General features: G+C 32.7%; 2 protein-coding genes across 2 annotated transcripts; one reads left to right on the top strand and one right to left on the bottom strand.

Annotated features, from left to right (window-relative positions):
- The first annotated feature begins 264 nt into the window (after positions 1–264).
- Positions 265–1,038, top strand: LOC112519765 (dirigent protein 22-like). Its single transcript, XM_025128015.1, has one exon. It carries the CDS (start codon positions 281–283, stop codon positions 842–844), a length of 564 nt encoding a protein of 187 aa, XP_024983783.1. The 5' UTR covers positions 265–280; the 3' UTR covers positions 845–1,038.
- Positions 1,039–1,601: 563 nt separating this feature from the next.
- On the bottom strand, positions 1,602–3,539 carry LOC112520359 (scarecrow-like protein 3). Its single transcript, XM_025128724.1, has 2 exons — positions 3,499–3,539; positions 1,602–3,130 (listed from the first exon to the last, which is right to left on the bottom strand). Exon 2 carries the CDS (start codon positions 3,087–3,089, stop codon positions 1,689–1,691), a length of 1,401 nt encoding a protein of 466 aa, XP_024984492.1. The 5' UTR covers positions 3,090–3,130; positions 3,499–3,539; the 3' UTR covers positions 1,602–1,688.
- Positions 3,540–13,460: the final 9,921 nt, after the last annotated feature.

Below are 13,460 nucleotides of genomic sequence, written 5' to 3' on the forward strand. Positions count from 1 at the left end.
TCTACATATTTATTTTCAAATCAATTTTTTAAGATTTATTTTAAAGATTCATATATGAATATTCACGTAAAAACATTCACTTCTTGACTTTTCAAAAAATTTAGCCTTTTTATTTGAACCTCTTATGTATTTATATAATTCATCTTTTTATTATTTTTCTTTAATAAAGTAGTGATGTGTAAGCGGTTGATTGGTGGAAGATAATAAGACAAGTGCCTTTTATTTCTATAAAACCATCTCAAACCTTCTACATTCGAAATCACTTAGAAACTTGAAAACCATGGTTTCTCTTCTCAAAAACACTCTTACAATCACCTCCTATTTCATTCTCCTTTCATCCTTTTCACATCTCTCCCATGGAGTCTTCTCCGAAGAGCTTTTCGAAACCATATCCATGAAACGAATGGAGAAAACGACCCACCTTCGTTTCTTCTTCCATGACGTCCACAGCGGTAAAACCCCATCGGCAATCAAGATCGCTGGAACCCCAGATTCTGGTCTCTTTGGGGACACATATATGATGGATAACATGTTGACCGAAGGCCAGGAGGCGGCATCGAGGGTGGTCGGGAAGGCACAAGGATTGTACGCATTTGCTGCACGGAAGGAACCCGCATTGCTTATGGTGGTGAACTTTGAGTTTACCCAAGGAGACTACAATGGGAGTAGTATTAGTGTTCTTGGGAGGAACCCCGTGATGGTGGATGTGCGGGAGATGCCGATCGTTGGCGGCAGTGGGCAGTTTCGGTATGCTAACGGCTACGTCTTGGTGCACACAGTTTGGTTCGATCCTAAGACGACCGATGCCATTGTCGAATACAACGTTTATGTAAAACATTACTAGGGAGATCCGATACTTTGGAGTAAGAAAAAGGATTTGACATCCGGGTTTCATAATTATCGCGTGTTTATGTTTTCTTGACGTTTGGGTTTAAACACAGGTTCAAGCTCTAGAGTCACATCTGATTTGGTCTTTCTTGTACTTTTCTTAAAGTTGTAGTGTAATAAAATCGGATTTAACGGACGCCAACAATTTCTAGGAGTCTTGATGGACCGCATTATAGCACTTAAGTTTATAGTACCATACAATAAAACGTTTTATCTAAAGATGTTGTAATAAGTTTATATACTTAACAAGTATATAAGAACACCTGTAGAAATGTCCAATGAACAAATCTTTTTATATGACATTTTTTTATAAAGCATTTTTTCAAATATTGTCCAATAAAATAGCTAATACGATACTTTCTAATAAAAGTGTCATAAGAAACTTGTTACAATGTCCAAAAACATAATTATAAAGTTAATAGAACACTTTTAGTTAGTACACTTTATTGTTTGATCCTATAAACAATCTTAGTTAGGAGACTTTATTGTTTGATCCTCTAGATTAAGTATTGTACTTTATTAGGATGCTTTATAATTTTATTATAGTAATGACCAGCTTTTCGTTTGATTCTACCTCATAATATATATATATATATATATATATATATATATTTTGGTAAAGCTAGTAATCAGTTTTGATGGAAGAAGATGAGATGATTGAGAATTGAAGGGAAAATGATGTACAATAGATGATGAAAAGGAGAGATGATGATACATTTAGGAGCACATCAATTGGATTGGTTTATACGCAGAATTGAAGTAAGCAAACAAAATATCAACTAAAACACAGAAACCCCCCACTAACTGTACCTTGTAAATTTCCATGCCGATATCGAAAACAATGGTTGATTATGCCAGCAAATAACCAAACACCCATTCTCCTCTTTCATCTTATATCCGTCATATCCATAGTTCTGTAACAATCTTGTAGCCAGCAACATGCCATTGTAGCTCAAAGGAACCCGCCCGAATCCAGCCAGCTCCAGCCGTGGAACCCATTTCTCGAGCTTTTCGTGTCTCACCCTTCTTTCGATCCCTTCGCAAGCGATAATGTTCTTGATTTCCTCCCCAAATAGCATCTTTTCGACTTTTTGGCGTTCTAATGATGCTCGTGGAACAGTAGATTCTAAGCAATCGAATAGTGCTGCGTAGAAGATCAATGCTTCGATTACTCTGTCCATCAAGCTGAATTTGTTATGGTTCGATTCTTGCTCCGTTACCACCATTAGTTTTGGCGAAAGGGTCCAAAGGGCATTCAAAAAGTTCATCATTTTAGCCGAATTGGCTAAAGAAAATGGCGATGATGAAGTCGAATCGGGACTCGGGCTGAAAGCGCTGGTCACGTCTTTCTTGAGGAAATCGCCTAATGTCTGTGAATTCATATGAAGAACCCGCTTTGAAGCCGGGCTTTTTTTGGCCATTTCATCATCGAAAGCCAAAAGGGTGTGAAGTTGAAGAACCGAGCTGATTGCTAGAGCTTCGCCTGATTTATAACGTAAACACTTGATGTCGAGATTGTCCAATCGACTGACGATTGGATTAAACTGAAACGGGATGTCTAATTTCTCCGCCTCTTCATTCAATCGAAGTGCCATTTGTTCTAAAACCTCTTTCTGTTGATGGATCCCAGTAATCCGCAAATGGGGTGGACCTTCTGGGCGCGATCTTAACGATTGAAGAAGATTAATCCACTGTGCAGGCTCCGAAGAACAAAGATCGATAATGTGAACCATCTTTTCGCCTTCCATGGATTCAAGAATCGCTTGATTAGTGATGATATAAGATAGTCTTAAAAAAGGGCAGAGATCGAAGAACAATCTTTTCACCAACATCTCATCAGAAACAGACGTTATCCTTGTGGAATTAATCGCTTTATATAAACCAGGCCATCCTTTAAGCATCCGATTAGCGAGTGCTTCAGTGAAATAAGCAGCGATGCGCTGCATTGTGTCACCATCGGCAGACGCAAGATGGTTAATCTGCTCGAGCCCAATGTTGGCATTCTCGATACTACCAGCAGCCACATGATTAGCACAGGCTACAAGAAGATGAATGAGGTAAAGACCTCTTTCTTCAGATTCCATCTCTCTTAGCCATGGATATGGTGATCCAATTCCAGGTGAAAGCGACATTAACGAGAATAAGTGAAGGGGAGACGAGCTTATCGATGAAGATCCGTCTTCTTGAGCCATTCCTGACATTAAACAGATTTACCAAATAACTGTTGGATTTCGGATTTGGACTGCAAAGAAGGCACAAAAGCACGTTAGATTCGAAGATTTATCAAAATAGATTCAGAAAAGAACTTATATGAAAATTAAAGGAAAGATCATACGACATGAAGTCAAAAGATTATATCCAAGATTCGACAAAAACTCGAACAATTTGAACGAAAATGTAGTTGATGAACATTTATCATCAAATTGTACGATTAAACAGCAAGAAACATTCTATCAAGTAGCAACCAGCGTTCAGAAAGATAAGAAGTCACCGGAATCAACAAAACCCCTCCATCGATTACTAACGAAGGTGAGGGTTCCATGCTTATCGAAGTAGATGAACATTCGAAAAACAAATTTGCATACATCAAAATGGGTTCGATGAAAATACCTGAATCAATTCCGGCAAATCCAATCAAATTCCAAACGGGGTATTGGAATTCACTGGAAACCCATGTAATCCCGCATAACAAAATCCAAAGTTTCACTCACCTATTTCTGTGTTTACTGTCGAAATTATCAAGGGTTTTGCTGGAAAGTGATTGAAAATCCAAAGTGGGTGGGTTTAGAAGGAGTTAAAAGCAGTTTGTCGTAGGGAGGACATATCCAGGGTTAAGAACCTCCGTGCCAAATGAAAGGGGTTGTTTTTGTCGTCATTGCATTGGTTCTTCCTTGGGGACATCACAGGAATATCAATTATGGAGGGATTTGATAGCTTTGTACATGCAACTTGCAATTTCATAATTACTGTTAATTTACTATTTGGTTGGTTTTGATTTTAATTTAATAAAAAATATATTTAATATACATACGTATTTATAATTTAATAAAAAAATATATTTAATATACATACGTAATTTATATCATGTCAAGTTATATATTAAAAATATAAAAAGTAAATTTGTATTTAACAACAACTAGGTAACGGTTAGCCTGTCCATTTTAGATACGCGTTGTGAACTAAATGTTATGATAATTATGTTCTCAATTGTAGCTAATTATCTTACTGCTACATATAAATTTGAACATCTTGTTACAATGCGAGGTTTCCCTTTTTCCCTAATACATTAATTTGATTTGCTTTGTATAATTGTGTTTGCAAAACTGTTCTTTTTCTATCTTATGAAATTACAACATTTGGTTGTGTATATGGTTTTGGAAGTATTATAATTATTTGTCAGATATATAAACTGTCATTCATATTTTTTTGATTAACTTGAATATCCAACCCACTATGCGAGCCAACTAATCCTAGAGTGACCACGTGCTTTGCAGATAGTCCAGAGTCACCACATTTGAATCTCCATGGCCACAAGAAAATTTGTATTCCTTATTAGATTTGAACATGAGACTTCTAGATACTTTTGACCTTTGGAGCCAAACTCAAACCAATCAAGCCCCACCCTTGTGGTTACTGTCATTCATATTCATGCTATCAAAGAAAGAAAATCTTATGAAATCAAATTAATATGTCACTTTCGAAAACATCATTGGTCCCTGTGCTTTGGCTATTTTCTTGGTTTTGTTCCCTAATATCATTAGTTACACTAGTGGTTTGTATTTTGTGTTTGAAAGCCAAAAACCATCCCTTGAGTTAACATCATTACCAGTGCGCACTGTTAAGTAGAGGTATGTGCTCCTCATGTGAGAGGCAATTTGGTCATTTTTTCTTCTTTTTTCTCATAGAAACATTAACTACCACTCATAATCATCCATCGCTACCACCATTAACAAACAATGACCACAACTACCACAAGCAGATCAGATTCATACACACAAGCAAATCAGATTCATGGATGAACACGAGCAAACCAGATTCATATATACATAAGCAAATCATATAAATAAATGAACAACAATAACAACAACTACTACTAAATCAAATTCATACAAAAAAACCTAAATTTGAATCAAAATATGAACAATAAAGACCTTAAACCTAAATCAAAATACGAACAATAAAGACCCTAAATCTAAAAAAAAGGAAAAAAACCCTATAATCAATTTCCTATATGAAGAGTATCTACATCCCACCTAAAATTAATATGGATTTGCATCTTTGAAAACCATCCAGATCTCTCTCTCTCTTGATCTTCCAGAACCATCTACATCTTCAAAAACCATCTGGATCTCTCTATTTTGATCTTTGAAAAGAAGCTGCATCGATAACATTTGTGTAACACCCTGAAATTTTCCAAGACAGAGTAATATGTAAGTTGTTAGGTGAATTGGGTCGCAACTTAAGTCACGTATGTCTTTGGAAGACCCAAGTGTGTGTGCATGACTTTTTGCGTAAGTTTGGTCATCGAGAAGGTCGTGTGAGGAACTGGATTTAAAACCCCAAAAGGGACTCAAAATGAGATGCCACACAACCCTATTCATGCCGCAAGTCGCATGTGGGGTTTGATGGGTTTTAAACCCAGATTCCAAGGTTTTGTCATATGGGGTTTTTCATCTCTTTCATCTCTCTCTCTCACTCGCTTAAGACGATTTTGACATTTTTGTACATGTAAAAAATGTCTTGATTTGAGTCTTCAAATTTTTTCTTATGAACTCTAGCATGTAATGGTGATTATTTTGATGTTATTATATGTTTGGAGTATTTGATTTCATAAAATTTTAGGAAAATGGATATTATTGATTCGTTGGACATTTTGAAATGCAAATCACATGAGTTTTGGCCTTCTAATGACTTGCTTACATTTGGTAAATGTATTTGCATACATTTTTGGTAAATGCATAATGGTTGGATTACTTGACATTCCAAGCTATAAACCATGTGAGTTATGATCATTTGCTCATTTTGAAACATAGATAAAGGGGTAATTGTGATCTTGCCCAACTTATGACCAACTATTTGATGTACTTGAGCATTTTATGCTATAAATACACACATATTTGAGAAATATATACAATTGATATCGTGGGACATTTGAATACAAATCATGTGAGTTTGGTCCCTCCATATGTTATTTCGACAAGTGAGGGTCTATTGACCTATCCAAACTTTAGAGTCACGGTTTGCATAAACGGTTGGCAAATGCACCTATATGACTTATGTTGACTTTTCATGAGATAATTCCATGTGTGTGGACTTTGATGAATTAAATCATGTTGAATGGAGTTTTAGGAGTTTGCCCAACTTTAGTAGTCTAACGTTGATAATTGGATGTTGATTTGCATAAATTATATAATTATTTGGGATTACATGTTTTGGGTGTGTTGATCATCTTTATTGATTCATGTAATTTAGACTGTAATATAGCAGATCCATGGGCATACGAGTCATTTAGTGATATTAAAATGAGGAGCGTTGATGTTCACGTTTTAAGCCTAGTAGAAATGACATTAGGTCATATAAGGTATTGCGGGGATGAACTCGTGTAAAGTTGGACCCTAGGACCATCGGCTTTGATAGTGTAAAACAACTAGAAGAGAAGTAGACCCTCAAGATAATATGAGTTGTGTGGTATAACTAAAGAGCCTTCTACACTAAATATTGGGTCTTGATGTGGAACTCATAGGTTCACTCAGCCCGGTTTTTAATCTAAGGTGAAACTCAATGACATTATTAAGTAACCTACTTTTTTGTTCCACCACATACAATGGAAATAAATCCCCTCATCATCAAAATATGTTATTTGGTATTTTGAAAAGTATTTTGAAAATGGTAACGTCATTTTATACTGAAAACATTCTTTCATATGGGAAAATTTCATTTTTGAACATTCATTCATTTTATGTTTTCATACAGGCGTTACAAAATGCTTGAACTCATGACTAAATTTTAAGTCTTAACACTTTTCTTTGTCAACATGTGCATAAGGGCTTTGTGAAGGCGATACAAACAACACTTGTGAAGAATTTATTGCTAGTTAGTGGCACGTTAATTACTTAACCCTATGGGATGTTTCCATAACGGTTTGGAGATAGAGACCATCATTAGTAATAAATGGTTCTAATCTAGTTCTTCTAAGACTTGGATTTGAAGTTTGTTGACTTTTAAATATGTTTTATAAAAAAAAGTTGTGTAGTTGTGTAGTTTTTAGTCTTTTGTCAAATGTTTTATCTTAGTCGTTATTTTTAGATTTTGGGGTATTACAATTTGCATCTTCAAACACCATCTGGATCTGCATCTTCATCATTATAGGCGGTATATGCAATGAAAAAATTTGCGTTTTAAAACACGAAATAATGAACCACTGTTGTAATTAATATATTTTAGGGACCAAAACCAAAAAGAAATCAAAGCACATGGACTAATCGTACAATTCACTATTTTTATTATAGTAGGAATTGACAAACTGTCAAGCCAGATGGGGTTGAAGAACTCTCAAGTGCGGTATAGGGAAAGTAATTAAACCACTTATTTCGACTAAGAAGAAGAGGCCAATTGGCAAGGGACCAGAAGTTGTGTAGGCATCGTTCGGCCAAGCGAATGGGTATTGGCAACAAAACGATATGGGTATTTCAAGGATTACATATTCTTTGTTGGTATCTTCGTCCAAAAGGCATGATAGTACACACAAACATTACAAAAACAATAAACACGTTACACGTTGTACCCCACAATGGATTATGCAACGCATGTCTACATAAACTTTAACTTTTCCCTTTTTCGATCACATAACATTAGTTTAACCAAAAATACTAATGATTCTTTCAATTTGTCTAGAGGCAAGGCGTTAAACTATGATAATTGTCCTTTTACGAACAATGAAGCATAGGCGATAAAAAGATTCATTTTTTTCATAAAAAAGTTTCGGTATATATTTTGGTATATCCTTTAGTAAATAATTATTTCTTTTTGTTTGTTCTAAATAAACACTATTATTACTAGGGTAAGCATTGAAACCAGATATATGCCTTTGAAACTGGAATAACTTGTTCTGGAACTGGAATCGATGTCCTTGGTTCTGGTTCCTAAAATATGGAACCAATCAGGATTGGTTTTGGTTCCGATTATCATTTTTTTGGAACTGTTAACCGTTAGGTACTCGTCGGGACTGGCTCCAGGACCAGATACCTGGTCCTACTGGATACCCAGAATCGGAACCGACGAACATCTGTTGTTTTTTAATAAAAAATATTTTATACATATATTTAATAAACTAAAATTGAAATTATTAATTTACTTTTCAAAGTTATACTAACTGTCGTTTCCTTATGTAATTATTAGTTTTTATTTTTATGGAATTAGTTTTCACCGTTTATAGTATCAGTTTCTTTACGTTGGCACTTCATAATAGATTAATAGTTACTTTTTTTATAGTATGAAATAATAAAATTTTAAAAAATAGACACTAGTTTCCAGATATAAAGAAACCGGTGTAACCGCTTACATTTCCTTCATTTCAGGAACCGTCGGTTCTAATTCCGGAACTGGTTCCATAAATTTTAGCCGGATACTCGTCTTTGCTCACCCTTAATTATTACATGTTTATTTTCACAAGCAAGTCTAAGTCGCATATTATTCGTTAATAATGATTATAAATTTCTCAAAAGAGATGAAATTTGTGTAGTTTATATGAAAGGGGCCTTATATAAACCTTAGGAATTAATTAAGATGATCTTAGTTATCGCTAATAATTTCAGTTTACAATGTTAATCTCGAGATCTTCATCCTAAAATATGCAACATTTGATTTCACATACGATTCAATAAAATTGTTTTGACTACACGTTGATTCAATGTTTTGTCTCAAGATCTTTATTAATTTTTTTAACTGGTTTTATATCATTAAACTCCGTAATACTTTTTTGTAATGACAAATATAAATAACTGTGTAATATTAGAGCATTAGAGCGTGTATAATGTTTTTGAAAAAATGAATTACATTTGTCAAAATATACACCTAAGTTTGAGTGTAATGCTAAAGGTCCTCAGACTTACAAATTGTAGCCATGTTGTTGTTAATGAATATGACTACTGTTTGGTAGGGACTGAATGGTTTGATGCAGAATGATTAAGTGATCAAAATGATTAAGAGAATCTCATGATATAGTGTAAAATGAAATATAATTATTTGGTAATTGTTTACAATGAAATGAGGGCGTTGAATGGTTAAGGGAGGCTTAGGATGCAAAATCATTCCAGAGGATTTTACAACCATTAAAGAGACAGACTTTTTTTTGTCAAATAAAATTCATCTCTTAACGATTCAAAGGCTACCTTTTAATGGAAATATTAAGAAGTAAACAAACAACCCCTAAAATATTTATTAACCATTCTAATTTCATCCAATTACTTAAACTTTCTTTACTATGATGTTTGTTTTAATATATAAAACCGTTAATGAAATAACTTATTTAAATCTTAAAACATACAATTGCTTCCTCGTAAAACATACGTTTGTTCTTTTATTAGAAAGGACCATTAGGCATGGACCCCAATGATCCTAATCTCATCCATAGTCCCGTCTTCGTTTCTATCAGGGAAAATGATCACATCGTCATCCTCATACCCAATAAGAAATAAGGATTTCCAACGGGAAATCGGGGATCTTTCCCCTTTAATATAATTTTTTAAAATCAACTATGTTAGATATCACACTCGACTGATAATAGTTCAAGTCTAAATCTCACATATTTTCAAAATTTGCTCTTATAAAGTATCAAACATCCATATGTGAACAAAATCACATATCATACATAATTGTTTGATCAAAACGTTTTGGTCTTTCAACGTTCTTTTATCTAAAAAAATCAAGACAAAAAAAAAATGTGTATACGAAAAGATGTCAAAACACTATTTCTAAATCTAAAAGTTATTAAATCTAATTTTTTATAAATAATATATTAAGAAATAGAAATATATAATATATTTTATATTATGGAACGGAACGGGATGGGGACCAAGTTACCCAGTCCTATACCCATCCCTCTTCCCCGTTTTTAACTTTCGAGATCCCTGTCTCCATCCCTGGGGTCCTCGGTTTTGTGGGGAATTCTCATCCCCATCGAGACAGGTACACCGGGTTTTTTTTAATGAAGGTGGTTTGATTCTCATGTCTAAGTACCATTAATTAAACTTAGTAAATTGAATATGCTTTTTCAAAACGGATAAATATTTAAATTCAAAAAGAAGAATATGGTATTGAAAAAGTTAAAAGTGTAAGATGAATGCATGAAACCATCCGCCATAAGCTTGGTGTCCATCGGGACTTAACGATAAAGACGAAAGGTCTTTGGATTATAGATTTTTAAAGAACATACACGTAAACGGCAAAACGTCAACCAAATAATTTCCATATTATTTTTTGGAACGCCTTAAATTATCATACTGACAATTTTTTTTTTTTTTGAATAAATCATAATAACATTTAGATACCACTGAAAAAACAGATTTATACCGGTGGATCGTTCGTCAAAAAATTACTGACAGATTGAAAAAACTCAAATTTTATTGACTTCCACCATAAATCCGTCACCTAAACCACAAGGGTGGTGCTTGATGAGTTTGAGCTTGACTTCAAAGGTTAAAAGTACTAGAAGGTCTCAGGTTTAAATCCAAGAAGGAATAAGAATCCCCTTGTGGCCAAAAGGTTCAAATACGATGACTTAAGGTTATCTGTAAAGCAGGTGGTTGTCTTGGGATTAGTCAGCTCGAATAGCGGATTAGATATCCAGGTTAATACAAAAAAATCTATCACTGATGTAAAAAAAATTCTATTAAAGTTTGTGAGGATTATTTATTTATATTACTTAGAAAAATCTACAACAAAATGGTATAATTGTTATAAAAACATTAATTAATCAATTTCGTGGCGGATTTTGGGGCAGAATTTAATTAATTAAACAAATTTGCCATTAATTTTCAAAAATGTATTTTTTTTGTTTCTTAAAAAATATTTGGGAAATAAAATTTATGGCGGATGTAGTAATATTACAAATTATGTTTAATTCATTTTTTCAAATTACCGTCAGATTTCTGACGAATCAAACCATTTGTGTGATTTGTCACATATTTTGTTCCCATTTTTTTAAGGTTGTTTAGGTTTATTACTTTTTATGGCAAATTTTAATAAAAATTGCATTTCTTGTTTTTTTTTTCGTTTTTCCAATCCGTAAACACTACTATAAATGGATTATCACCGGTGGATGTTATCGACAGATTTTTCTGTCGGTAATTTCTGATGGAGCAACGACGAATGGCCTACGAAGAGCAATTTTTCCGATCAATTTAAAATTCGTCGGTAATTTTATTTATTATCGACGGATTGATTTAATTTTTTTAAATGAATTGCTACGTGTCCATTGCTAATTACTGACGAATTAGCAAGGACGTATGGAAATTCATTTAAAAAACAAAATAAAAAATTTCTGGCGAATTAGTAAAGATATGAAAATTCATTTAAAAAATAAAAAAAATATAATCTAAAATCCATCACTAATCCATCAGTAACTACTAATTAGCAATGGATTAGCGACAAATATGTAGAAATTCATTAAGAAAAATAATAAAACACTTTAAAATCCGTCGATAACATGACAATAAATAAATAAAATTACTGATGTGTTTTAAACTATTTTTGTTTCAAACGATAAGAGCTGTTGGTAATCTATCGGTAATTAATGATAAATTAGCAATGGATTTGAGTAATCCATTGCTATTTACCGACGGATTACTGACAACACCATCATTTTTATTGTGTTTTTTCAAGTTTTTGTTATCATATGAGTTTTAATTTGATTAATTTTGTATAACTTGCTATGTGTGTATGTGTATATGTATACACATACATATACTTTTGTTTCAATTGGCATCCATTAGTAATTTATCGGAAATAGTCGCCATCGGTAATCCGTTGGTGATTCCATTTTTTCCATGGCTTTTCTACCGACAAACTTTCATCAACGGGTTATCGACAGGTCCAACCTTTTGCGATGTATTACCGACGGATTTTTCCTTCGGTGAAAGTCCTTTGTTTTGTAGTGAAATACTTATTGTTATTTTATTTACAAATTCCGTGTATGTGTGTGTGTGTATATATGTATATAATATACTTACATAGATACCACATACATAATCAGTTACATACACAGAGGAGGTTTATTTTGCAAATCATGTTTTTTATACAAACCTTACAAATCAATTACATCCATCCATTTTCATGATCAAATGGTACGATTAAAACAAGTTATTTTAGTAAAGTTAAAAAATAAAATAAAATAAAATAAAGGGAAATAAATTATTATTATTTTCAACAAGAAAGGGTAAAAAGGGAACAAATTGTAAATTGTTGCGATAATTGAAATCCCCTTTCCTGCATTCAATTCCGTGAACATGTTTCATTGAAAAAGAATGATGAAACTGTTAATGATGAAACCGTGGCATTGGACAACATGAAATAAAGTGAAACTGTTAATGATGAATATATTAATGATGAAACAGAATAAAACTGTTAATGATGAATATGTTAATGATAAAACAGAATGAAACTGTTAATGATGAAACAAAATGAAACTGTTACATTTGAATATAATGAAACATAATGAAACTGTTAATAATGAAACAACTGAAACTGTTAATGATGAAATAGAATTACCTAAGAAACTATAAAAGGGGGGATATTTTAATAAATGATGTAACATAAATATATTTATGTATAAATCAATTAAATGTTTACTAAAATGTGCTAGCTAATCAAGATATAATTCATATTTATATAAAATTAAAGAATTACCAAACTTATCTTTTAGTATTAAATTCTTACCACACATAACTATTCTAATCTCAAAAGACCATAATGCCCTTATAAATTAAAAATAAAGAAAAAAATGGATTTATGTGATTGGTTGTTATTAGTTTGTATGGTTTGTATAAATTGAGCCGGTTTGTATTTGAACGCTCATCTATATACGTATACGTATATATACATACATATATATATATATATATATAAAAGGTTGGGTTCACGTGGGACCAAAGGTTTTTCGTTAGACCCGTAAGACCAATTTATGTTCATTGATCAACTTTATAAGCGTATGATCTAATGGTCTAAAGTTGCACGGTGACAATTTTGTAATTATTGAAAAGTCTCGTGGCATTTATGAATGTTCATATCTGACGATTGTAGATCTAATCCAATGGTTGAAAATTGGTCTTACGGGTCTCGCGAAAAACTATTGGTCTCACATGATCATAAGTATATATATATATATATATATATATATATATATATATATATATATAGGGTATATTTCAAATGCAACCATGTCTATTTGTACAACAAATACAACCCAATTAATTGAGATATTTTTAGAAATGATGAGAGTTTATTTATTATGATTTGAATATTTATAGAAGATGAATAAAGTTCATTAATTATGATCAATACTTTATATTAAGAAA

This window comes from Cynara cardunculus (genome assembly GCF_001531365.2).
Source record: "Cynara cardunculus var. scolymus isolate 2C chromosome LG 10, CcrdV1, whole genome shotgun sequence".
NCBI classification, from domain to species: Eukaryota; Viridiplantae; Streptophyta; class Magnoliopsida; order Asterales; family Asteraceae; genus Cynara; species Cynara cardunculus.

What these genes read in the sequence shown, in the direction of transcription:
- LOC112519765 (XM_025128015.1), top strand. Translation starts at nt 281, where the DNA reads ATGGTTTCTCTTCTCAAAAACACTCTTACAATCACCTCCTATTTCATT.
- LOC112520359 (XM_025128724.1), bottom strand. Translation starts at nt 3,089, where the DNA reads ATGTCAGGAATGGCTCAAGAAGACGGATCTTCATCGATAAGCTCGTCT.